This window comes from Salvelinus sp. IW2-2015, linkage group LG8, assembly GCF_002910315.2.
Source record: "Salvelinus sp. IW2-2015 linkage group LG8, ASM291031v2, whole genome shotgun sequence".
Classification (NCBI taxonomy): Eukaryota; Metazoa; Chordata; class Actinopteri; order Salmoniformes; family Salmonidae; genus Salvelinus; species Salvelinus sp. IW2-2015.
The window spans coordinates 33,888,983-33,915,223 of NC_036848.1; the positions used below are offsets into that span (position 1 = coordinate 33,888,983).

General features: G+C 42.5%; 1 protein-coding gene across 1 annotated transcript in view; it reads right to left on the bottom strand.

Annotated features, from left to right (window-relative positions):
• pcdh15b (protocadherin-related 15b) overlaps nt 1–26,241 on the bottom strand; it is a 185,485-nt gene that overhangs the window by 90,277 nt on the left and 68,967 nt on the right. Inside the window, exons 10-13 of the mRNA XM_070444889.1 lie at nt 17,821–17,929; nt 17,135–17,247; nt 9,511–9,717; nt 4,155–4,289 (exon numbers count right to left, since the gene is read on the bottom strand). Coding sequence (XP_070300990.1) covers nt 4,155–4,289; nt 9,511–9,717; nt 17,135–17,247; nt 17,821–17,929 — 564 coding nt within the window. The remainder of the gene's footprint in view (nt 1–4,154; nt 4,290–9,510; nt 9,718–17,134; nt 17,248–17,820; nt 17,930–26,241) is intronic.

A 26,241-nucleotide genomic window follows, 5' to 3' on the forward strand; every position in this document is an offset into this window, starting at 1 on the left:
ATCTCTAGACCAACTTTACTCCACACACAGAGACACATATAAACCTTTCCCTCACCCTCCATTTGGAAAATCTGACCATAATTCTATCCTCCTGATTCCTGCTTACTAGCAAAAACTATAGCGGGAAGTACCAGTGACTCGCTCAATACGGAAGTGGTCAGACGACGAGGATGCTACGCTACAGGACTGTTTTGCTAGCACAGACTAGAATATGTTACGGGATTCATCCAATGGCATTGAGGAGTATACCACCWCAGTCACTGGCTTCATCAATAAGTGCATCAACTACATTGTTCCAAAAGTGACCGTACGTACATATTCCAACCAGAAGCCATGGATTACAGGCAACATCARAACCGAGCTAAAGGCTAGAGCTGCTGCTTTCAAGGAGCGGGACACAAATCCAGAGGCTTATAAGAAATCCTGCTATGCCCCCGCAATGCCTTCAGACGAACCATCAAGCAGGCAAAGCGTCAATACAGGATTAAGATTGAATGGTCGGATGTGGAAGGGCTTGAAAAATATTACAGACTACAAAGGGAAACCCAGCCGCGAGCTGCCCAGTGTTGTGAGCCTACCCGACGGGCTAAATGCCTTTTATGCTCGCTTTGAGGCAAGCAACACTGAAGCATACATGAGAGCACCAGGTGTTCCGGACAACTGTGTGATCARGCTCTCCATAGGTGATGTGAGCAAGAATTTTAAACAGGTCAACATTCACAAGGCTGCGGGGCCAGACGGATTACCAGGACGCGTACCTAGAGCATGCGTGGACCAACTGGCAAGTGTCTTCACTGACATTTTCTTTTTTTTTACCCCCCTTTTTCTCTCCAATTTCGTGGTATCCAATTGTTAGTAGTTACTGTTATGTCTCATCGCTACAACTCCCGTACGGGCTCCGGAGAAACGAAGGTCGAGAGTCATGCGTCCTCCGAAACACAACCCAACCAAGCCGCACTGCTTGTTAACACAGCGCGCATCCAACCCGGAAGCCAGCCGCACCAATGTGTCGGAAACACCGTACACCTGGCGAACTGGTCAGCGTGCACTGCGCCTGGCCCGCCACAGGAGTCGCTAGTGTGCAATGAGACAAGGATATCCCTACCGGCCAAACCCTCCCTAACCCGGACGACGCTAGGCCAATTGTGCGTCGCCCCATGGACCTCCCGGTCGCAGCCGGCTGCGACAGAGCTTGGGCTCGAACCCAGATTCTCTGGTGGCACAGCTAGCACAGCTAGCACTGCGATGCAGTGCCTTAGACCACTGTGCCACCCGGGAGGCCCTATCACTGACATTTTCAACCTCTCCCTGACCGAGTCTGTAATACCTACATTATTCAAGCAGACCACCATAGTACCTGTGCCCAAGAAAGCGAAGGTAACCTGCCTAAATTACTACCACCCCATAGCACTCATGTCAGTAGCAATGAAGTGCTTTGAAAGGCTGGTCATGGCTCACATCAACACCATCATCCAGGAAACCCTAGACACACTCCAATTCGCATACTCAGGGGTGTGTGCTTAGTCCCCTCCTCTACTCCCTGTTCTCCCACGACTGCGTGGCCAAGCACGACTCCAACACCATCATTAAGATTGCTGACGACACAGCGGTGGTAAGCCTGARCACTGACAACGATGAGACAGCCATTTGGGAGGTCAYAGAACTGGCAGTGTAGTACCAGAAAAACAATATCTCCCTCAACGTGAGCAAGACAAAGGAGATGATCGTGGACAACAGGAAAAGGAAGGCCGAACACGCCKCCATTCACATTGACGGGGCTATAGTGGAGCGGGTTGAGAGTTTCAAGTTCCTTGGTGTCCACATCACCAACAAACTATCATGGTCCAAACACACCATGAAAGTTGTGAAGAGGGCACGACAACGCCTTTTCCCCCTCAAGAGACTGAAAAGATTTGGCATGGGTCCCCAGATCCTCAATAAGTTATACAGCTGCACCATCGAGAGCATCCTGACCGGTTGCATCACCGCCTGGTATGGCAACTGCTCGGCATCTGACAGTACAGCCCAGTACATCGCTGGGGCCAAGCTTCCGCCATCCAGGACCTATATACTAGGCGGTGTCAGAGGAGGGCCCAAAAAATTGTCATAGTCAATTGTCAAAGTCATAGACTGTTCTCTCTGTTACCACATGGCAAGCGATACCAGAGCGCCAAGTCTAGGTCTAAAAAGCTCCTTAACAGCTTCTACCTCAAGCCATTAAACTGGTCAACAATTAATCAAATGGCCACCCGGAGTATTTGCATTGACATTTGTTTTTACACTGCTGCTACTCACTGTTTATTATCTATACAGTCACTTTACCCATGCACAAATTACTTTGACTAACCTGTACCKRCGCKKATTGACTTGGTACTGTACCCCCTGTATATAGCCTCCTTGTTGTTATTGTATTGTGTTACTTAAAAAATAAAAATAATAAAATATATATTCTTAAGTTTATTTCCTTAAAACTGCATTGTTGGTTAAGGGCTTGCAAGTAAGCATTTCACAGMAAAGTCTACACCTGTTGTAATTCTGCGGATGTGACAAATAATATTGGATTTGATTTCATTTGGATTTGATCAGATTGCTAAAAAAAACAAGGTCTCTCAATTCCAAAAACAGAGTGGTAAGGTGAGCAGGATAAATGGAACTCCAAAACCTCCAAAGTTCTTAGGACAAATTCCAATTATGGTTTCTGATGACATGGCACTTGGCAATTTCAGAGCCTGACAAGACTACGGCTCTCAGGCTGAATGATACAGCTGTTAGGTGACATTTCTTCAAATAAACAGGTCTATCTGATCCAGAGGGAACAGCGAATAACCCAGTGCCAGTTTGAGCTGAGGGAAGAATACATCATCAAACATACTGAGGAATAGTACTGAGGTTAGCAGTGTGCTGTGCTGTGCTGACCTGTGTGTTGCTGTGCTGTTCTCTGCTGAGCTGAACTATTCTGTTCTGAGCTGTGCTACGCTTAACTGTTTTGCGCTGAACTCTGCTGCGCTGTGCTGTTCTGTGTTATGCAGTGAACTATACTGAGCTGTTCTGTGTTATGCAGTGAACTATACTGAGCTGTTCTGTGTTATGCAGTGAACTATACTGAGCTGTTCTGTGCTGAGCTACGCTGTTCTGAGCTGTGCTATGCTGTACTTTACAGTTCTGTGCTGAACCCTGCTGTGCTGTGCTGGACTGTGCTCTGCTGTGCTGTGCTGGACTGTGCTCTGCTGTGCTGTGCTGGACTGTGCTCTGCTGTCCTGTGCTGTCCTGTGCTGTGCTTTATCATGGTCTTCCAGCTGGTAACAGTGCACTAGCCAGCAGCAGAGACTATTACTCTGAAAGCTCAGTTGTTGGTGAGTATTGGTTTCATTATTGAAACTTTGTAGGTGCTGGCTCAGGGGATTGCACAAATACTTAATGAGAGAGGCTACCGCATCACATTACATTAATGATTCACTTTTATCTTTTAGCACAATAACATTTTTCAACGAGTGCTTTTACAGTGATTGCTTTCACTTTTTACTTACATATCGGACGGAGTATGTAAGCCTACACAAAAACGCTCAGACACACACACACACACACACTACATCAAATACAGGCCCTGTGCCAACTGGTTGTCTGGGCAGAGGGAAGCGGGAGACTTCGGTGTGAGCAACAATAGAGTATTATTACTTGAAGACAAACACCATTGTTCTATCCCAATGGTCATAAAGTTTGGGGAAAGAGTGTGATGCACTCCATCATTACCAGATTAAAAACAAAAATAACCRTGAGGATACGATGTGGAAGACATTTAGGATAAGACCGTCTCGTAAAAAGAAAAAAATAACAAATTGGCCAGAAATTTCAGGAGCATTGGCAAACATACTATGGGGATAAAAATCCCAGCTATGAATTTCAAGGAGCAAGAAAATAAGTATCTTGCTGATTCAATAGGGTATATGTAATAGTACTGTACTGATATACCTATTGCCATTCTAGCAGTGTTCATGAGCTTGCTACAAGACATACTGTATATGGGCATTAAAGGACAAGTGACTGAATTCCAGTTTACGATGTACTATTTTGTTTGACAGGTGCTAACTTAATTGTGGGGGGAGAAGAAGAGAGAGAGATAGAGAGAGAGTAGTGTCAGCTAGAGCTAGCCTTACCGTGAACGTGTAGCTGTCCTGCTCTTCACGGTCCACGGGCTTCAGCAGTGTCAGGTAGCGAGTAATCCCCGAAGGTGTCAACATGAAGATTGTGTTGTAGTTGTCCAAGGATATCTGCACCATGGGATCTTTCATCTTCAAGGGAAGGGAAATAAATCACAGAATTTTTATTGGCAACAACAAGTCCACAAACAACAACTGACTGACTGGAGTGCCATTGATGAAAGCAAGGTGATGAAACCTCGTCAGTCCGTTTCAAATACACGTTTTGGAGACAAAAGGAAATATATGTGAGGATAAACACTCATAACAGTTGAACTATGAAGTCGTCTCACAGTTTTCATTTCTTTGCCTATCAAACCATTTAGTTTCCATGAAATCCAGCGTGGTGTGGAATGACAATGAAAAACAATTACACAGCTCTTTGTACGATATTACCATGGCACTGATGTTGGCATCCGTATCATATTTCCATGACAAAGTATACTAAGGGTTTGTTGTTATCAATGCACTTTCTGTCCACGGTATCTGTATGGCTGTGTTGCGGGGTCTGTTGTGACAATCTAAACGGGCTTTCGAATGTTAAACCCCATACCTTTCCCTAATTCATCTGAAGCCCTGCAAGGCTTTGTAGTCCTTGTGTCGTGGTTGTGTTCTGCACACACAGCAACACCTGGATACATTTGTGTATGAATACAGACCAATAATGAAAAGTCCAACCTTATCCACTGCCTACCCCTGCAATAATAGCGTCCGCATCCGTAATGGCACCCTATTTACTATATAGTGCACTATTTTTTMAACAGAGCCCTATAGGAATCTCTATGGACCCTGGTTGAAAGTAGGGCACTATAGTGAWTCGTTTACCATTTGATAAGCAAGCCAGTCCTTTTAATACAGGCCCATTCCAGACAGGCGACAGCCTTCATTACTAATATGCACCCCTCAGCACTGTGGATATTGTTGATGCTGCTTTAGAGGATATTGAACTTACACCGCTGCCCCTCTGGACGGAGGGAGACATAAATAAATTGAGCTGCGGCAAATAAAAGTAATTCGAATAATAATCACCACAGACACTTAACAAATGGCTGGGTGTTAGTAGAGGTCCRCTCTCCCAAAGCCCCCGCACGGTGGGAGTTGACACAGCTTCCATCAGCATGAGGTTTCCCAAAATAATACAACCCACATTGACTTTAGCCTGCTCCAGATCGGCATGTGAGAAACAAACWAGACCAGGCTAAACCCAGAGTATATACGTATAAACAGCACATATGGCACTAGTAACAACTATACACAACTATATGCCTTATCAATGTAATACAGGCATCCATTTACTGTGGGAAACAAGTWCCTCAGGTCAGAGAAAAATAGATAATTGCACTTCAAAGTCTAACCAAGCTAGCTACAAATTTAAACAAGAATCTATAAACAAGGCGTGAAGCGGAAATCATGTAAATAGAAGAATTGGATAGTTTGAAAAAAGAGGCTGCTCAGCAGAAAAAGAGAGAAAGAGAACTTCCCACTAGTAATCACCAATCACTAATGCATTGGCTAATAGCTACAGGTTCATCACCAGGGAGGAGCTGAATTAGGAGAACAAACCAAAAAGTGTGATTGGACAACCTGCTCAACCAATGAGAACTTGGAGATGGTGTTAAAATCACGTTAAAATGAAAGCCATGCATGTTTTTTTCTGATTAATTCCTATAGTATCATCTTGAAAGCCAAATATCTTATTTGCAGCTGACATGCTTGGATCCTGGAACTCGACCTAGACAGTCACTTGATTCTATGTACTGTAACAAGATTAGCTCTTAACCTCTCTGCTCTCAACCTCTCTGTTCTCTTATCAAGATCTACAGCACTATTCTGAAGAGAGAGTGAGTGCGAATTTAAATATTTTTTTTATTTCACCTTTATTTAACCAGGTAGGCTAGTTAAGAACAAGTTCTCATTTACAACTGCGYCCTGGCCAAGATAAAGCAAAGCAGTGTGACACAAACAACAACACAGAGTTACACATGGAATAAACAAATATACAGTCAATAATACAATAGAGAAAGTCTATATACAGTGTGTGCAAATGAGGCAGGATAAGGGGGGTAGTAGGCCATAGTGGGGGAATTATTACAGTATGGCAAATTAAACACTGGGGTGATAGATGTGCAGAAGATGAGTGTGCAAGTAGCGGTACTGGGGTGCAAAGGAGCAAAATAAATAACAATATGGTGATGAGGTAGTTGGATGGGCTATTTACAGATTGGCTATGTACAGGTGCAGTGATCTGTGAGCTGCTCTGACAGATGGTGCTTAAAGCTAGTGAGGGAGATATGAGTCTCCAGCTTCAGTGATTTTTGCAGTTCGTTCCAGTCACTGGCAGCAGAGAACTGGAAGGAAAGGCGGCCGAAGGAGGAATTGGCTTTGGGGTTGACCAGTGAAATATACCTGCTGGAGCGCGTACTGTGGGTGGGTGCTGCTATGGTGACCAGTGAGCTGAGATAAGGCAGGGCATTACCTAGCAGGGTCTTGTAGATGACCTGGAGCCAGTGGGTTTGGCGTCGGATATGAAGTGAGGGCCAGCCAACGAAAGCATACAGGTCGCAGTGGTGGGTAGTATATGGGGCTTTGGTGACAAAACGGATGGCACTGTGATAGACTGCATACAATTTGCTGAGTAGAGTGTTGGAGGCTATTTTGTAAATGGCWTTGCCAAAGTCAAGGATCGGAAGGATGGTCAGTTTTACTAGGGTATGTTTGGCAGCATGAGTGAAGGAAGCTTTGTTGCGAAATAGGAAGCCGATTCTAGATTTAATTTTGGATTGGATTGGAGAGTCTGGAAGGAGAGTTTACAGTCTAACCAGACACCTAGGTATTTGTAGTTGTCCACATATTTTAAGTCAGAACCGTCCAGAGTAGTGATGCTGGACGGGTGGGTAGGTGTGGGCAGCGATCGGTTGAAGAGCATGCATTTAGTTTTGCTTGCATTTAAGAGCAGTTGGAGGTCACGGAAGGAGAGTTGTATGGCATTGAAGCTCGTCTGGAGGTTAGTTAACACAGTGTCCAAAGAAGGGCCAGAAGTATACAGAATGGTGTCGTCTGCGTAGAGGTGGATCAGAGAATCACCAGCAGCAAGAGCGACATCATTGATGTATACAGAGAAAAGAGTCGGTGTGAGGATTGAACCTGCTGATAAGAATATGGTGATTGACAGAGTCGAAAGCCTTGGCCAGGTCAATGAATACGGCTGCACAGTATTGTCTCTTATCGATGGCGGTTATGATGTCATTTAGGACCTGGAGGGTGGCTGAAGTGCACCTATGACCAGCTCGGAAACCAGATTGCATAGCGGAGAAGGTACGGTGGGATTCGAAATGGTCGGTGATCTGTTTGTTAACTTGGKTTTCGAAGACCTTAGAAAGGCAGGGCAGGATAGATATAGGTGAGAAGCAGTTTGGGTCTAGAGTGTCTCCCCCTTTTGAAGAGGGGAATGACCGCGGCAGCTTTCCAATCTTTGGGGATCTCAGACGATACGAAAGAGAGGTTAAACAAGCTAGTAATAGGGGTTGCTCAACTTCGGCGGATAATTTTAGGAAGAGAGGGTGCAGATTGTCTAGCCCTGCTGATRTGTAGGGGTCCAGATATTGCKGCTCTTTTAGAACATCAGCTATTTGGATTTGGGTAAAGGAGAAATGGGGGAGGCTTGGGCAAGTTGCAGTGAGGGGTGCAGGGCTGTTGATCGGGGTAGGGGTAGCCAGGTGGAAAGCATGGACAGCCGTAGAAAAAAGCTTATTGAAATTCTCAATTATCGTGGATTTATCGGTGGTGACAGTGTTTCCTAGCCTAAGTGCAGTGGGCAGCTGGGAYGAGGTGCTCTTATTCTCCATGGACTTTACAGTGTCCCAGAACTTTTTGGAGTGCATCAAAGCGGGGACCGAGAGACTGAAAAACAGCTTCTATCTCAAGGCCATCAGACTGTTAAACAGCCATCACTAACATTGAGTGGCTACTGCCAACATACTGACTCATCTCTAGCCACTTTAATTAATACAAATTGGATGTAATAAATGTATCACTAGCCACTTTAAACAATGCCACTTTATATAATGTTTACATACCCTACATTACTCATCTCATATGTATATACTGTACTCTATACCATCTACTGCATCTTGCCTATGCCGTTAGGCCATCGCTCATCCATATATTTTTATGTACATATTCTTATTCATTCCTTTACACTTGTGTGTATAAGGTAGTTGTTGTGAAATTGTTAGATATTATTGCATGGTCGGAACAAGAAGCACAAGCATTTCGCTACACTCGCATTAACATCTCCTAAGCATGTGTATATGACATATACAATTTGATTTGATTTGAGTTAGTGCTACAGAATGCAAATTRCTGTTTGAAAAAGCTAGCCTTTGCTTTCCTAACTGCCTGTGTATATTGGTTCCTAACTTCCCTGAAAAGTTGCATATCGCGGGGGCTATTRGATGCTAATGCAGTACGCCACAGGATGTTTTTGTGCTGGTAAAGGGCAGTCAGGTCTGGAGTGAACCAAGGGCTATATCTGTTCCTGGTTGTACATTTTTTGAATGGGGCATGCTTATTTAAGATGGTGAGGAAAGCACTTTTAAAGGATAACCAGGCATCCTCTACTGATGGAATGAGGTCAATATCATTCCAAGATACCCTAGCCAGGTCGATTAGGAAGGCCTGSTCGCTGAAGTGTTTTAGGGAGCGTTTGACAGTGATGAGGGGTGGTCGCATGACCGCAGACCCATTACGGACGCAGGCAATGAGGCAGGGATCGCTGAGATTCTGGTTGAAGACAGCAGAGGTGTATTTGGAGGGCAGGTTGGTTAGGATGATATCTATGAGGGTGCCTGTGTTTACGGATTTGGGGTTGTACCTGGTGGGTTAATTGATAATTTGTGTGAGATTGAGAGCATCAAGCTTAGATTGTAGGATAGCTGGGGTGTTAAGCATGTCCCAGTTTAGGTCACCTAGAAGAAAGTCTGTTGTGGCCCCCTCGTGCTGTGACGTCGGCAGACAGATCAGCAGGGCTCCGTGTGGTAAACCAGGCCAATTGGCAAAATATGTATAGTGGCCAAAGAATTTGTCCGATGGGACTCTTATGCTAACAGTCCGATGTGCTCTAGACAGCTAGCGGGCCGCGGCTAGCAGGTGGGCATTCTGGGTACGTCGCGACGGAGGAGTCAGTTGAAAAACGCCCTCGAGCGGAATTAGGTCGGTGAATGAATGACTGAAATAATGAATAAATGAATGAATAAATGAATGAATGAATAAATGAATGAATGAACGAAGAGACTGTTCGGCTATGGGGTCTTACCTCCTCAATGTCGTTGTCCAGAACCTTGATGCCCAGGGGGGTGGTGAGGCTGACGTCGGCGAACAATGTGGTGCCCACTGGCGCTGACTCGATGATGAAGCCCTGGTATGTGGTGTCTTGAAAGTATGGTGCCTGGTTGTTCTCATCCAGAACCTCGATCTGGAGGTTAGCAAACGCAGGCAGGGGGTGGCCGTTGTCCTGCTCTGCCTGGAAAACAGAAAACGTAAATCTGTGTTCTTATTGGACACGTTCAGGTGGCACCTTCCAGATTCACTTCACCTTCATGAACATGACTGAGAACTACTCAATAAGTGCATGCATGCAGCACTGAGGGTTTCAAAACTCTTTCCTTACAGCACAAGTCATGCTGGGTTCGTGGACTAAGCTTTCCAAAGACAACTGATAAAAAAAAATGGGGTTGAATCCAACACAAGGATACAGAAAATAACCAATTGGAATAACATTTGATGATTTCGACAGCAATCTTTGTGAGTGATACTTATTATTCCTTTGTAATCATATTCCTTTCCAACAAACATGGAAGTACACTGGAAACTCATTCATCCTAGCAGGGCTGTTTGTTCTCTCCATCAGTGATGTTGATCTAATCTATTGCCAATCAGCACGGTTGTGTCAATACAGAGTAATGAAACCGCCTTTACAATTATTGATCATAACAACATAGAGAGAGAGGGGAGGGTGACTGCTGGGCCCTTCACAACAACAAAAAAAAAAACTTTATATGACTGATGACCAAATTAATTCCTTCATTTTTCATCCTTTTCAGACGGTTTTGTCATTATCCCTCCTCCTCCATAATTGATTACTAATAATTGACCCGTGTCTATAAATTCACCTGTTTTACATGAACTAATTGAGATGGTGGTCGCCAGTCCTAGAATAGCCTAAACCACGTCCTGTTGAACTCCGTATGATGTCTCGTGTCCAGTCTTATTTTTCAAATAGCTGATTGTCCACACTAAACGAAGCGTTACATCGGTGGCACCTGTGTTCTCGTTTTGCGTTTTTTTATGACTGTGGAACCGAATATCTGCTGACACGTGGCTAAATGCTAGCTAGCGTAACGAAGCAGCATCGGACAAATGTTATTCTCATTTGCAGTGCACCATCATCTCTCTCACTGCTAGCTGTCGGACAAGTGAAGCATGAGTATTGGACAGTATTGYGGAAGCTACTCTGAAAATATAGTTTATCAAGTTACAAATTACTTCACACTGGAAGAAGTTAAGTTGCACGAAAGCTAACCTTGAGAAGAATATAGTTAATTTAATTAAAGTTACTTTGAAAAAGTAGTTCACTACATCCAAAGTATATACTTTGTGAAAAATGATCATATCTAAATCTGAAATGTCATATACTACAAAATGCAAGAACAGATCACTCTGGAGTCAGACGTTAACAGAATGTGTCATTTTGCCTATTAAACACAAAAAGTAGGAGTAGTTTCATTAGTTAGCTACACCCCTCTTGTTGCGAGAGAATATATTATGCAGTTCAAAGCTTATTTCTTGCAAGTCTACACATTTTGTCAAGGGGTGCAAATACATTTGTGCAGTTTTAAATCTAATCGTCATYCAATTCTATACATTTTGTCATGTCTAATGTGCATTCATGTGCTATTTAATTCACTTGAATATTACTACAAAATATATGGCCTAAAAAAACGGCCTAAAAAACATTAGCTGACAATGGCTAGATGACATTACTGACAAGTTATAAAAAGCTCTCTAAGGCACATGTGTCAAACTCATTCCATGGAGGGTCAAGTAGCTGAGAGAGTTTGCTCAACCCTTGTACTCGATTGATGAATTAAGGTCGCTAATTATTAAGGAACTCCCCTCACCTGGTTGTCTAGGTCTTAATTGAAAAGAAAAGAAAAAAAACACGCAGACACTCTGCCCTCRGTGGAAGGAGTTTGACACCACTGCTCTAAGATATGCAATGACTGACGTGACAAAAGGAACTGATGATGCACTAKCCAAAATTTCGAAATTGCACCTTGTGTATTTTACTAGTAGTGTAGCTCAGTGGTTCCCAAACTGTGGCGTGCAGACCCCTCGCGCACCCTACCCACAGGTTGGGAATCACTGAGCTACACCACTACACGGCAAAAAAGTTATTAACTACCTGAAAACACTACTACATGTAGTTCACTACTCCCCACCATTGGTATTGGACTGTCCACCTGTCTACAACGGCATTACCAACTAAATATTTGTTTTACCGAGACTTTTACACATCTTGAAATGTACTTTTGCTTAGTGGACGTAAATGGGGCTTCTCCCGTCACTCTTTGCGGGCCCGAGCCTTGGATTCTACAACTTGGATGAGAGAACGATTCTAGCTACGTGGCTGCATGGGGGCGCACTCGAGCGGGGTGACTCTGCTCTCCAACGGCTGGTTATCCATAAAGGATGGATGGAGTTGCCTACCTGTGTGCTGCATGGGAACTGTTCTACCCAGCTTTGTGTGTGATGTGTGTGTGTGTGTGTGTGTGTTGTGTGTGTGTGTGGTGTGTGTGTGTGTGTGTGTGTGTGTGTGTGTGTGTGTGTGTGTGTGTGTGTGTGTGTGTGTGTGTGTGTGTGTGTGTGTGTGTGTGTGTGTGTGTGTGTGTGTGTGTGTGTCTTTGTGTCAGTATGAAAATGGAAATGATGGAGGCCTTGAGGTCACCACTGCACAGCTGGGCCTGCTGTGTGCATATGGACTATGCATGGGACAGCGAGTCGGTGGTTACACCCACTTTTTTTTTTTTAAGACTGAAAAGAGGGACTGATTTTTAATTTACACTGTTGGTGTATTGGCTATTGATATTTTGTATTTTGTCAGTAGCATTTTGTTGTGGAGCTGTACAAAAGAATACAAGTGAAACAAAGTGCTTTTCATGCAGCTATTGTGGCAGATTATCATTTTTTGTATCATGGATCTACGAATTACACATTGAAGTATTCCAATATCTGTTCCTAAACAAGTATAGTGTCTAATTTCAATTTATAAAACAAGGATGTTTCTTAGTGGGAGGGGGAAGAATATAATGATGACAATTGGATGTTCATCATTGATTACTAATGCCTGACCTGTGTCACGTTAACTAACTGTCTCGTGTCCAAGTCTTATCATTATCCTTGGCTGATGGTCCACTCTCCGAACCCTCCAAACGGTGAGCTACTCTAATTTGCCTATACATCAAAGTGTCTCGCATTACCATTGGAAAAGCCACTATAGTTTCAGGGTTTACGCGAGTAATGAGGATATATCAATCACAATTTAATTATGATACAGATTATAATATTAATGAAAGCGAACAATATGCCATAGTGTATAATTGCACTTTGATTTGGACAGTATCAGTCAAATTTGGACACACCTACTCATTCAAGGGATTTTCTTTATTTTACTATTTTCTACATTGTAGAATAATAGTGAAGACATCAAAACTATGAAATAACACATATGGAATCACATAGTAACCAAAAAAGTGTTAAACAAATCAAAATATATTTTAAATCTGAGATTCTTCAAGGTAGCCACCCTTTGCCTTCATGACAGCTTTGTACACACTTGGCATTCTCTCAACCAGCTTCACCTGGAATGCTMTTCCAACAGCCTTGAAGGAGTTCCCACACATGCTGAGCAATTGCTGGCTGCTTATGCTTCACTCTCCGGTCCAACTCATCCCAAACCATCTCAATTGGGTTGAGGTCGGGGGATTGTGGAGGCCAGGTCATCTGATGCAGCATGCCATCATTCTCATTCTTGGTCAAAATAGCCCTTACACAGCCTGGAGGTGTGTTGAGTCATTGTCCTGTTGAAAAACAAACGATAGTCCCACTAAGCGCAAACCAGATGGGATGGTGTATCGCTGCAGAATGCTGTGGTAGCCATCCTGGTTAAGTGTGCCTTGAATTCTAAATAAATCATTGACAGTGTCACCAGCAAAGCACCATCACACCTCCTCCTCCATGCTTCAGGGTGGGAACCACACATGCAGAGATCATCCGTTCGCTTACTCTGCGTCTCACAAATACACAGCAGTTGGAACCAAAAACTCAAATTTGGACTCATCAGACCAAAGGACAGATTTCCACCGGACTAATGTCCATTGCTTGTGTTGGCCCAAGGAAGTCTCTTCTTATTATTGGTGTCCTTTAGTAGTGGTTTCATTGCAGTAATTCGACCATGAAGGCCTGATTCACACAGTCTCCTCTAAACAGTTGATGTTGAGATGTGTCTTTTACTTGAAATCTGTGAAGCATTTATTTGGGCTTCCTTTCCTGTGGCGGTCATCATGAGAGCCAGTTTGATCATAGTTTGGTTTTTGCAACTGCACTTGAAGAAACTTTCAAAGTTCTTGAAATGTTCCTATATGTCTTAAAGTAATGTCTCTTTGCTTATTTGAGCTGTTGTTGCCATAATTTGGACTTGGTCTTTTAACAAATAGGGCTATCTTTTGTATACTACCTTGTCACAACAAAACTGATTGGCTCAAACGCATTAAGAAGGAAAGACATTCCACAAATGAACTTTTAACAAGGCACACCTGTTAATTGAAATTCCAGGTGACTACCTCATGAAGCTGGTTGGGAGAATGCCAAGCGTGTGCAAAGCCGTCATCAATGCAAAGAGTGGCTACTTTGAAGAATCTCAAATATAAAATATATTTTGATTTGTTTAATACTTGTTTGGTTACTACGTGATTCCATATGTGTTATTTCATCATTTTGATGTCTTCACTATTATTCTACCATGTAGAAAATAGTAAAAATAAAGAAAAACCCTGGAATGAGTAGGTGTGTACAAACTTTTGACTGGTACTGTATAATTTTCTGAACTATTTGCAATAAAATCTCCAGTTTACTGCATCAAACACCATCCTCCGCTCTGTGCCCATGTCTTGCGATGACTCAACATGGACGCTAAAGTGTTGTGAGTAACAGCATGGTCCCCATTATCGGCTAGAGGAGTGTGTAACTGTTTAAATATGAAGAGCAACCACTTGTGTCAAAAGCACTTCATGCCTCCCTGGTAGGGGAATATCAAGTCGATTCGTCCCCCTAAGATCTGATTCTAAGACTATACTGACACCTCGTACAGAAAAAAACACATGATTTCCCATGAAATTTCACACGTGAAATCATGAAATCATGAATACATGTGAAGTTTCCCAAAACCAGGTTTTCACATGTTTTCAAGTGTCATTTCATATTATCACGTGTTGCTTTACATGTTGTCTGAATGTTATCACATTCATTTCACATAGATCACATGTGATTCACGTGCTTTTGGAACATGTGAAATGCACGTGTGTCTTCCGTAAGGGACCTGCGAGAAGCGATCATATCAAACGGAATGAGAAGCAAATCTAAACTTGCAAAAAAGGCAATTATTGAAATTATTATATCTTCAAAGTGTTCTTCATGGTGCAGAACCAAACGCATACTCCGCAGCTTAATTGAATTACAACGGTGGGATGGTTGACACCAAATTGGATGGTTGACTCCAAATACTCAATTAAGAGTGATTCACATGTACGTCATCATCTCTCAAACCACTCCAATAGTCAATCACATACACTTATCAGTCAAATCTAATGAAAATATGATAGTCATCATTAAAGTACATGTTTCTGTCCACCAGACAACCACAGCGCCCTCCCTCCATTCTCTGAGACTATTCCTGTACAGTATCTGGATCATACTGTGTATCTATATTTAACACAGCCCCAGGGCAGTATAGAGTACCACAGTATGAGTCATAATACCCATAAAACCTAGTGGTCAAATAGGGAAATGGTTCCAATCGTTTTTCCATTTTAGAAACACATAAAATAAGGGCTGGGTTTCGTGTAGTCTTARTCTGGCGTGATGTTTTGATAACCTMGTAAATCTCTCTAGGACAAGGTGACTTGTATCAATATATTCACCTGTATTTTCCCCCCCAAAKTGTAATGCTAATTAGCTGCTAATGTGGCTATCATAAAGAACTCCAAATGCCATGATGAGACAAGACTGCCGAATCGAGGAATAGGTAAGAATCTCGGGATTAACTATCGAAAGTTAGCTAAATGTAGTAATTAATAAATTGGCTACATTTCTTTAAATGGACAATTCTGTGACCCGTCTTGTGCAAGTTTTAATTTGACACAGTACCTGTTAGCAAAGGTGTCCGCTAGAGACGACGTGCAGGAGCTTGRYGGGATTTGTAGTTTTGCATGATGTCTACTTTGATGTTAAATAGCATTTTCGAATCTGAGAGTAAATAGAGCCGAATATTTTTATAAAAGTCACCTTGTCCGAGAGAGGTTTACATGGTTATCAAAACATCACTCCAGGGTAAGCCTACACAAAACACAGCCCTTATTTTAAGTTTCTAAAATCCCCTATGGGAAGAATAATTGGTGGAAAAACGATTGGAACCATTCCCCTGTTTGACCGCAAGGTTTTATGGGTATTATGACTCCTCCACTGTGGGGCTCTGTACGAGCTGTATTTGCAGCCTGGCAAGTTCCAACTCAATGAAGCCTGGAAAAAACTTTCCCTAGTTTCCAACACACACACAGATACCTGTAGAAAGATAACCTGTTTTTTTTTTTCCTTTATAAAAAAAAAAGAGAATGAGCTTTCTCCTCGAGAAGGATTTGCACTCTTTACAGTACCTGTCCTTGGACAGGGCAGACTATAAATGGGGTAACTGCTGAGCTGATCTCTTCCTGTGGTGGGCCACCTTTCTCACTGTTAACACAGTCATTGTGCAGGAGTCACTTCTCATTCACCCAGCCCAGTCTACCTGTCATGTGAGAGGGATCTGTCCAATATCTGGGGGGTAGCTGCCTGCTGCTGAGCTCAGGCTAGAGGGACGGAGGGAGAGGGGAGGGCACTCACTGCTCACCTTCCCCTCACCGACTCCTGAAGCAGAAAATCTGTCAAGCACGTTGCTGGTTGATACCGCTACCAATCTGGCCGTCAGCATGCAGCAGCGCAAGCATGACACTACACACACACACGAAATACACATCTAATTCAAACACTACACACTGCATGAATATTTAATTCACACCCTGCATGCAAATCTATGTCACACATGCTAGGTTGAACTGAAGCCCCCTACATATGAACACAGTGTCATATAACCCATAGCTTGCACTGGGCTCTTTCCTCTTTGATCCGGAGTCTGAGACACCTGTAGTACAGGAGTTTCCCCCTGTGCCGATAAGGGAGCTTTATCTATATAAGCTCATGTCCATACTCCCCCCTCGGAGTGTGAGGATCCTTGTAGCATGCAGAATGTTCCTAACGGATCACCGCCCTCTGGAGTTTAAAGCAACAAGCCTCGTCGGCAGTTGTGTGTGTGTGATACCTGACTCACCCTGATGCGTTTTTTAGCACCGCTCACTGCCTAACCTACACACACACACACACACACACACAACACAACACAGACAACACACACACACACACACACACACACACACACACACACCATCCCCAGTCTCTGCCTCTCTCTCTAGCTGTGAATTATTGGATCATTTTCCCTCTTATTCAGAATAAAAGACCATGATCTTGTCACGAAGACATCATGCCCGGCTACAGAGCTTTATTCTGATTACCTTGATTACCAAGTCAAATCTTTGACACAGGTCCCTGTTGAGCGGTTTGAGGAGCTTCAGCTTGGCAGTGGTTCGGTTCAGAGAGAAGAAGTCGGCGTACTTCTCCGGCTTACCTAAACAGGGGACAGGGATATAATTGACCGTCACGTTGAAGGTCAGGGGAGAAGTTGGAGGCTTTATGAAAGTAAGTACCTCTATATTTCACKATTTTTGCTATGCCCCTTACATTACACAAATGTGAATGTAATTCTAATGAAAAGTCTTGAAAAGACTCATAACCTTTAGATATAATTTCATATTGTCAATGTATGTCAGAAAATAGAAAAATATCAGGCATCTCCTTACTGGCCTCCCAGAGAGCCGGGGAGCGAGATGGGAGCATTGCACAGCAGCATAGTTCCCTACAMCCCTGCACTGTCAGTTCTCATCTCAGCTCTCCACAGGTGGCCCCCTGCTCCCCTTCGCCAGAAACGCATCCCATCCTCACCCGCCTCCTTCTCGTCCCTCCATTGCATACTCTCTCCCTCCCTGCCACCATCACCAGCCTTTCGGTTACAGCTGCACTGCCGAGCCCCCACAACCACCACTCCTTACACTGGAGATAGCTATCCCCTCTGCATGACCAGGCATGGGASCGGTACAGTGGTGACGGAATATAGATGACAGCAGTGTTGACAGGTACCTACCAATGAGGATGGAGTAGAGGATTCCTGGCCTCTCAGAGGGAGGCTGGATGTTCCTGTCCTGGTCCACGGCCTGAATGATGGGCGTCACGTTGACAGGGTTCACTTTGCTCTGAAAGGAAAGAGTAATGGTTAGTTCTATCTGTCAGTCAATACTCAGAAATGAGCCATTTACACAGTGTGGGATGCGGGGGCTTCCATACGTAATGGGATAAAAGACTGGTGAAAAGAAAAGTTGGAGAATTAATGCATGGTGTGCAATCTTCATCAATTAGTTACCTTTGGGTTTCACAGCAGCGACGGCAACATAATTACAGTGTTTCAGTTGTACCTTTAAACATCATGGTCAAAGCAGAAATTATGTAGATTGTGCTGACTTGTTTTGCAGTAAAAGGTCTATTCATAAAACAGTGAAAACTCATAAACTGGATGATGTGAGGAAGGAAATTATTATATATAATGCGGACCTCTTTATCACAGCACCCGTCACAAGAAGCAATAAACTGCAGACATTTGTTTCCTCCTGAAGCAACATTTATTTTAGTCATTTAAGAGGTTGAAACCACAAGAAAGAGAGTTGGGAGAGACCGAGAGAGAGAGAGAGAGAGAGACGGCTGAGGAGAGGGAGAGAGATTGAGAGTTTGCAAGAGAGAGAGAGAGTGTTTGCGAGAGAGAGAGAGAGAGAGAGAGAGAGAGAGAGAACAGGAAGAGAAATAACGATATGGAGTGAGTAACTGGTCCTTCACTCCAAGTTTCCCCAGCCTAGGGGGAGGAGTGAATTGTCTACTCCCTGTCAGCTCTAGGCATAGATGTGCAGAAGCACAAGCACCACGCCGGCCTAGTCTCAGTCCCAGTAAATAAGCAGCTCATTTATAATTCAACTCTACTCAGAGAAACCAAGTGAAACTGCTAAAAGTGAAGATGTTAGCTGCCTGGATGCCTCTGCAATAAGGCTCCGGGATAATGTYTGTGTGCCTGTGTGTGTGCGCGCCTGTGTGTCAGCATTAGCCGTACAGAGACCCCATTGCGTAATTGTGATCCCTGTGTGCCGGGAAGAAGTCTCGAGCAGCTGCTGTAAACACATACACAGGTAGGACCATATGCTCTGGGGGCTGGTTGGCAGGAAACTGCAATTTGTGACAAACATTGCCGACAAATCTGTGACGAGCTGGAGGAGTAGACGCTGTTTGTATGAAAAGTAATTACAGACAGACAGGTCTCTGGTAGAGTATCGAGATAACAAGGAGGCAAGACATTCATACCAGCAAACGTAATATAGTCACCTGGAATAAAGCATTGGATTTAAAAGTCACGCTCTGCATCTCCAAAAGGAACTAAAGCCTTTTCCTCCTATCACTGTTACCCATTGTCCTTGATCATCATGCTTCACACAGCCCTATGAGTAGTCATTAAGTAGCGGTGGACATGGTCTCCTCTCTGCTCTGTACATCTCCCGCCCGGCTCATCATGGACCGCTGGTAACAGTCTGAGCATGGACCTTTGGCAATGATTTATCTCTGTGGGGCCCATTGTAATCTCAGCACCTGCAATTACAATGGCTCCAGTATGACTGCAGTAAATCTAATGACTGTGGGGCCCTCTCCTCGGTGGACAGACAAGCTATGATGATACTCCCTAAGTCAGCCCTTAGTCACTAGCAGTATGATAAGGAACTACCCAGCTGGCAAATAACGTTCCGAGAACCATATGTTTCTTAGAGCTTGGTTGTACTTTGGTTATTTTGCATACAACCGTCCCAAAACTGTCTGAGAATGGTGCAGGCTAGTTGCTTGGCTTTGAAACATTCTTAGAACATTTAAGGAACTTGACGAAAAATACTTTTGTTGGGTATTTAATTAATTTAACTTTTAGTTTCCTAAAAGTTCAAACCTTGGGAATGTTGTCAAATAGTTCAGAGAACGTTAAGAAACATTCTCCTGTGGGAATTTCAGTACTTCAGCACAGGGCTGGGCAGTATACTGTATTTTACTGTACCGCTATTAATGCAAGGACTGGTTTGGGTTTTTACTTTACCTTCTATAACTGTATTTCAATGTCTGGTTTGTTAAATTTGATACGCTGTTCTGCCATGTGTAGCCCGTTTTTATAGTTTACTCTGCTACTTGAGTCATCTCTCTCCTCTCCCTCTCTTCATGCCGCTTTCCACACAGACCAAGCCCTGGCCCCTGTCACTCAAGGAGCACAGTTGTTGTTGCTTGACCATGAGACCACCTGCAGTCAATCTGCATGGTCAATGCAGCACATACAACATGATGCTGATGATAAGTTTCTTAATATACACTGAGTGTACAAAACATAAGAAAGACCATCCTAATATTGAGTTGCACCCCCCTTTTCCCTCAGAACAGCCTCAATTCATCGGGGTATGGACATTATAAGGTGTCGAAAGTGTTCCACGGGGATGCCGGCCCATGTAGACTCCAATGCTTCCCACAGCTGTGTCAAGTTGGCTGGATGTCCTTTGGGTGTTGAACCGTTCTTGATACACACGGAGAACTGTTGAGTGTGAAAAACCCAGAAGCATTGCAGTTCTTGACACACTCAAACCGATGCGCCTGGCACCTACTACCATACCCCATTCAAAAGGTACTTCAATATTTTGTCTTGACCATTCACCCTCTGAATGGTACACATAGACAATCCCATGTCTCAATTGTCTCAAGGCTTAAAAATCCTTCTTTAACCTGTCTCCTCCCCTTCATCTACACTGATTGAAGTGGATTTAACAAGTGACATCAATAAGAGTTCATAGCTTTCATCTGGATTTACCTGGTCAGTCTATGGCATGGAAAGAGCAGGTGTTCCTAATGTTTTGTATACTCAGTGTAAATCCACAAGTGTTCTATAATTACACTATTCGTTTGTGTATCTTACTCTCTGCAAACAGTTAGTCTTTTCTTAGCAAAACCGCTAATGCTAATCGCTAGTTAGCTGGCTAGCTAGATAATAAATGCACTGAGTCAGAGCAAACGTAGCTAGCTAATACAGCTTGATACCAGTGATGGTGTAGGCCCAAATCAGCATGTTGTTTGTGCAACAGTTTCTTCTAAATCAAAGAGGAATAGGTGAAGCATGAATATGTTAGCTACATCAAGTAGCTAAGAGAGAAAACATTTAACGTAGCCAAAGATTATAGGGTCCCCTAGAAAACCACGACCAACAGTTTGATTCCTTCCCTGTCACAATAACTCCTCCCTGGCTTTTTCATTGGTTATCATGTCAAACCACACTGTATTCATAGTGCCCACTATTATAATCTACTATATAATTACAACATTGCTGCTACGCTGTTTTTCATAGTCACCTCACCCCTACCTACATGTACAAATTACCTCGACCAACCTGTAACCCTGCACATTGACTCGGTCGGTACCCCCTGTATATAGCCTCGTTATTGTTATTTTATTGTGTTACTTTTCATAATTTTTTACTTTCGTTTATTTGGTAAATATTTTCTTAACTTTCTTGAACTGCACTGTTGGTTAAAGGCTTGTAAGTAAGCATTTCATGGTAAGGTCTACACATGTTGTATTGGTCGCATGTGACAAATGAAGTTTTTGTGTTCATTCTTCAATCAAGTTGAATTTTGGTTGGAATTGAGTTGATTCAAGGCAAGGGAGTATAATTTTGATGATGCGTGATACTTAATTTAGAAGCCTGTATTAAAAAAGTAGAATGTCTACTCTAGGTCTGTCCTTTTCTTTAAATGGGACTGCAGCAGGCAGAAAATTATATTTGTGTCCGARTGACTATACACTAAGAAATGAGAGTCCCTCAATGGTTCTTTGGGAAGAGTGGTGGTTATTTGTGGAACTATACTGACCCAAAGAACCCTTGAGCCCTTCAATGGTTCTTTACAGGTCAAAAATATTTCCTATTTTAGTGATAATTCAAATGTAGTCTAATGGCTCATTAGCATATTTTGGGGTGTGGTTTGGTCACAGCTCTTTTTGTACAACCGTGAGTGAGAGTGTCATTCCAGTTCATGTAATCTGTTGTGTTAAGCAGTATATTCTATAGTACTATGGCCAGTGACAGTGTCTTGTATTGAGAAAGCTTGATTATGCCAGTAGTTCTCAATTCTCCCAGGGACCCCTAGCCATTATAGAGCTAGCACAACCTAATTAAATGTATCTAAATAATTATCTAAATAATTTTAACAATATGGCTAATAAACCCAAATAAAAATATATATATGGTTCTACAAAGAACATTTGAGATTGAGAATGGTTCTTTATAGAACCATTCTCCATAAAGGTTCCATAAAGAACCATAAAAAATTGTTCAATATAGCTACTATATAGAACCTTAGGAAAGGGTTCTTTATAGCACCATGCAAGTTCCATTTAGAACCTGATGAGCATGGTTCTTCATAGAACCTTCAAAAAAAGGTTCCATATAGCACCAAAAAGGGTTATCCTATGGTTACAAGCTAAATGACCAGTTATATAGAACCCTTCGTAATAAAAATGTATATTTCATGTGACTGAGATACACAACTAGGCATGATGTCAAATGAATGTGTTTACTTTGATCTGAAGGACAACGTAACGACGACTCCTCGGCAGACCGGACAGAGTCCTRCGCTCCGTGGTCCATAATCAACGATTGACTGAACGTTAGCTGGCCGATTTAAAGGCTGAACTAGAGGAAGATTGGCTTTTGGAGGGATCGGTTGAAGCACGGGATGATTTTGTTTGTGTAATTAACCGAGGATGGATTCTCTGGAGGGGTGTGATCTGTGATGGCGTAACGAACGAATAGCAGCCCTGTGCTCACTACTCTACTCCCACTCAACCACAGGAGGACACGCCAAAAGACTGCTCTACTCTACTCTGATGAACCCGACCTTCCAATTAAACAGCTTCCAGACTCCTTTATGATACATGGTGAACACTGACAAATAACTTCCATCAAAAGACTGTATCTGGCATATTTTGACAGATTTGCATTTCAGCACCTGTGTTCAAAAACGGCTAATTACCCACGGTGAAGSACAGTTTAGCAAAACAAATGACTTACATTATAGATGTGAATGACTTGTCTGTTCACGTCTTTATTAGTAGCTACATCTTATTCCAGCTTTACATTTCAGCCTTGGAATAAATGAGCCAGTGAATTAATATATTACATGACTTTCCTTTCCATTTTATACACACCAGTCACAAACAAAACAATTACGCTCCACTCAACACTGGGGTACAACACTTTCAAAGCCTCCTGTTGTAATTGTCAGACACCAGTAGTAGCTTACCCACTGTTCCCTCAGTGCTATTTCTAATCTGATATCTCGGCTCTGATGGTATGTTAGATTCTACCAACACTAGCTACAGAGGATGTCCAGAGTGCTGCTGTGTATGGATGGGGGAGCAAAATGGTAGAATTCACAGAGGACACAGCATTGGAGAGCCACTTCAGCCTTACTAGGGATGTTATTACTGCTCCGGAGAGGCTCACTAGCTCTCTGCTATGGAGGGATATAAAAAGGCGGAGTGATCAGCTTGTCTTGGGGAAAGTACCTCCACTACCAGTGGAGGCTGGTGGGAGGAGTCATAGCAGGACGGGTCATTGTAATAGCTGGAATGGAATAAAAGGAACGGTATCAAATACATCAAACATATGGAAACCACATTTGACTCCGTTCCATTCATTCCATTACAATGAGCCCGTCCTCCTATATAGCTCCTCCCACCAGCCTTCACTCCTACACTCTCCTATCCTCTATTTTTGAGCATTCTCCCTGGGACAAGAGGGCCGGCCCATGGCTCCCCAGAATGTCTCAGTGTGTCCTGGATCCTTGGCTGAGATACTGTCTTTCAAACTAAGTGAGATGCTTGTGTGAAGCAGAAGCGTAACTTTGTGACAAACAGCTAAAGGAGTTTTTACAATCTGGCCTATCAGCTGTTTCGCTATCTCTCCCTCCTCCTCCTCTCCAATCACAAGCTTAGTTTTACTTGAGTGGTACTGAGAAGAAATAAATAAGATGAAGCCTTATTTAAATGTTTCGTCAAGCACCGACGGAGGAGATATGAGAGGCACATTTAGGAGATAGCAGTTGAGCTCCCTGACACAATTGAGAGGACGTCTGAGAGAGACAAGAGGAATATAACAGGACTTCATCATTACACGTGTGAATCTGAACTAGCCTCCTGAGTGATGGGATTGATGGGGATGGCATCCTTGGAAGGATGAGGATGAGGTGGGGGTGTTTTGAAGACCTGATAAGAGGTTATGTTGGCATTGCCACTGCATACATAATCAGAATCAGGGCCCCTCACATAATGTCACCTCTCACAGCACTCGTAAAACATGTCCTTGAGTGCGTTCTAGCTGGCGTAAAGTCCAGCCCCCAGCCACTCAAAACAGTGGCGTAAACTTAAGGCTCCTGTTACCTGGTTCTGTCATTTGGCTGCGTTGAAGGATCTCAACGTAAGCAAATTCTGTTTTCGTAAACTGTAATTAAATAGTAAAAATATTTAGCTTCTATGTGGTTAATGGTGTGTGTATATAGATTGTGTATATTATTGTCTCCCATATGAATCTTCTCTTTTTTTCTTTTTTTTTCTCCCCCCTGTATTTATTTATCTGTGTATGTATGTATTTATCTGTGTATGTATGTATGTATGTATGTATGTATGTATGTATGTATGTATGTATGTATGTATGTATGTATGTATGTATGTATGTATGTATGTATGTATGTAATGTATGTTATGTATGTATGTATGTAATGTATGTATGTATGTAAATGTATGTATGTATGTATGTATTATGTATGTATGTATGTATGTAAATTGTATGTATGTACCCCAATGGTGGAACAAACTCCCTCACGACGCCAGTCAGCGAGTCAATCACCACCTTCCGGAGACACCTGAAACCCACCTCTTTAAGGAATACCTAGGATAGGATAAAGTAATCCTTCTAACCCCCCCCCCCCCCTTAAAAGAGTTAGATGCACTATTGTAAAGTGTGTTGTTCCACTGGATATCATAAGGTGAATGCACCAATTTGTAAGTCGCTCTGGATAAGAGCGTCTGCTAAATGACTTAATGTAAATGTAATATGTATGTTATGTATGTATGTATGTATGTATGTATGTATGTATGTATGTATGTATGTATGTATGTATGTATGTATGTATGGTGCTATGTATTGTATGTATGATGTATGTATATATATGGTGTGTATATGGTGTGTATATATATATATATATATACAGTGGTGTATGTATGTATATACAGTATGTATGTATGTATATACAGTGTGTATGTTAATGTGTATGTATGTATGTATGTATCTGCTTGTATGTATGTATGTATGTATGTATGTATGTATGTATATACAGTATGTATGTATGTATATACAGTATGTATGTATGTATGTATGTATGTATGTATGTATGTATGTATGTATGTATGTATGTATGTATGTATGTATGTATGTATGTATGTATGTATATACAGTGTGTATGTATGTATGCGATGCACAATGCAGACAACACTGGAAGAATAATWATTATTTAATTACCATAGTGAGTTATTGTAATGTTTGTTTATGTGTCAATTAATCCCATAAGGGATGGGTTGCCAATTGACGATTTGACACAAAAATTAAATTTCATTCATTCATTCATTCATTTTGGTGAGGCTCTTGGTGTACCACTGCCGTCTCAAGGTCATAGTTTGACCTGTAACTCTATCTTTCTTAGGATGTTGCCTAATGTTTAGAAAAAATGTCATTTTTTWACTTTTCTGCAAAAATGTTGCTTGATAGTATCAATGGAATGGACCAACAATAGCATTGGCCTGTATTGCAGTACTACTCAAGGTCTTTGTTTTTGTGCAGTKTGGGATTCAATCGCCGGGTGTTTTCAAGTCATGAGTGATAAAAACTAGACTTTTCTAGATTCATTTAAGGCAATTTAATGGGGTTGCCTGGAAAAAGCAATTGTCCTTGTTTCTGTGAGTATCCATTTTACATTTGGATTAGTAATACTTTAAAGGAATCACTGATTCTACTCAAGGTAAGAGAGCCCAAAGTGTAAAACTAATTACCTGTGAATTATCTGTCTTGTAATTATAGCATTTCCATGCTTCCATGACTCAGCCATTTACTTCTGGTAGACTTTGATCAAGAGAGACTGCCTACCTAGATCAGTGAACACAAATCAATGGAACTGACAAGGAGATATGTTGATAATCATTCTACATGAGAAAACACGTGTCACGCTGTTTGGAGTTTAAATCTAATCTAGTCGAAAATACTTCCATACACAGTACCCCTGACAAGTCAACATGATTCCTCCAATCATAAGAAGTGTCTGTCATCTGTATAGAACGCTACAATGCATTCACAATAGCAAACCACTACTGCTATTGCGAAAGACTAATCTAACGCTGG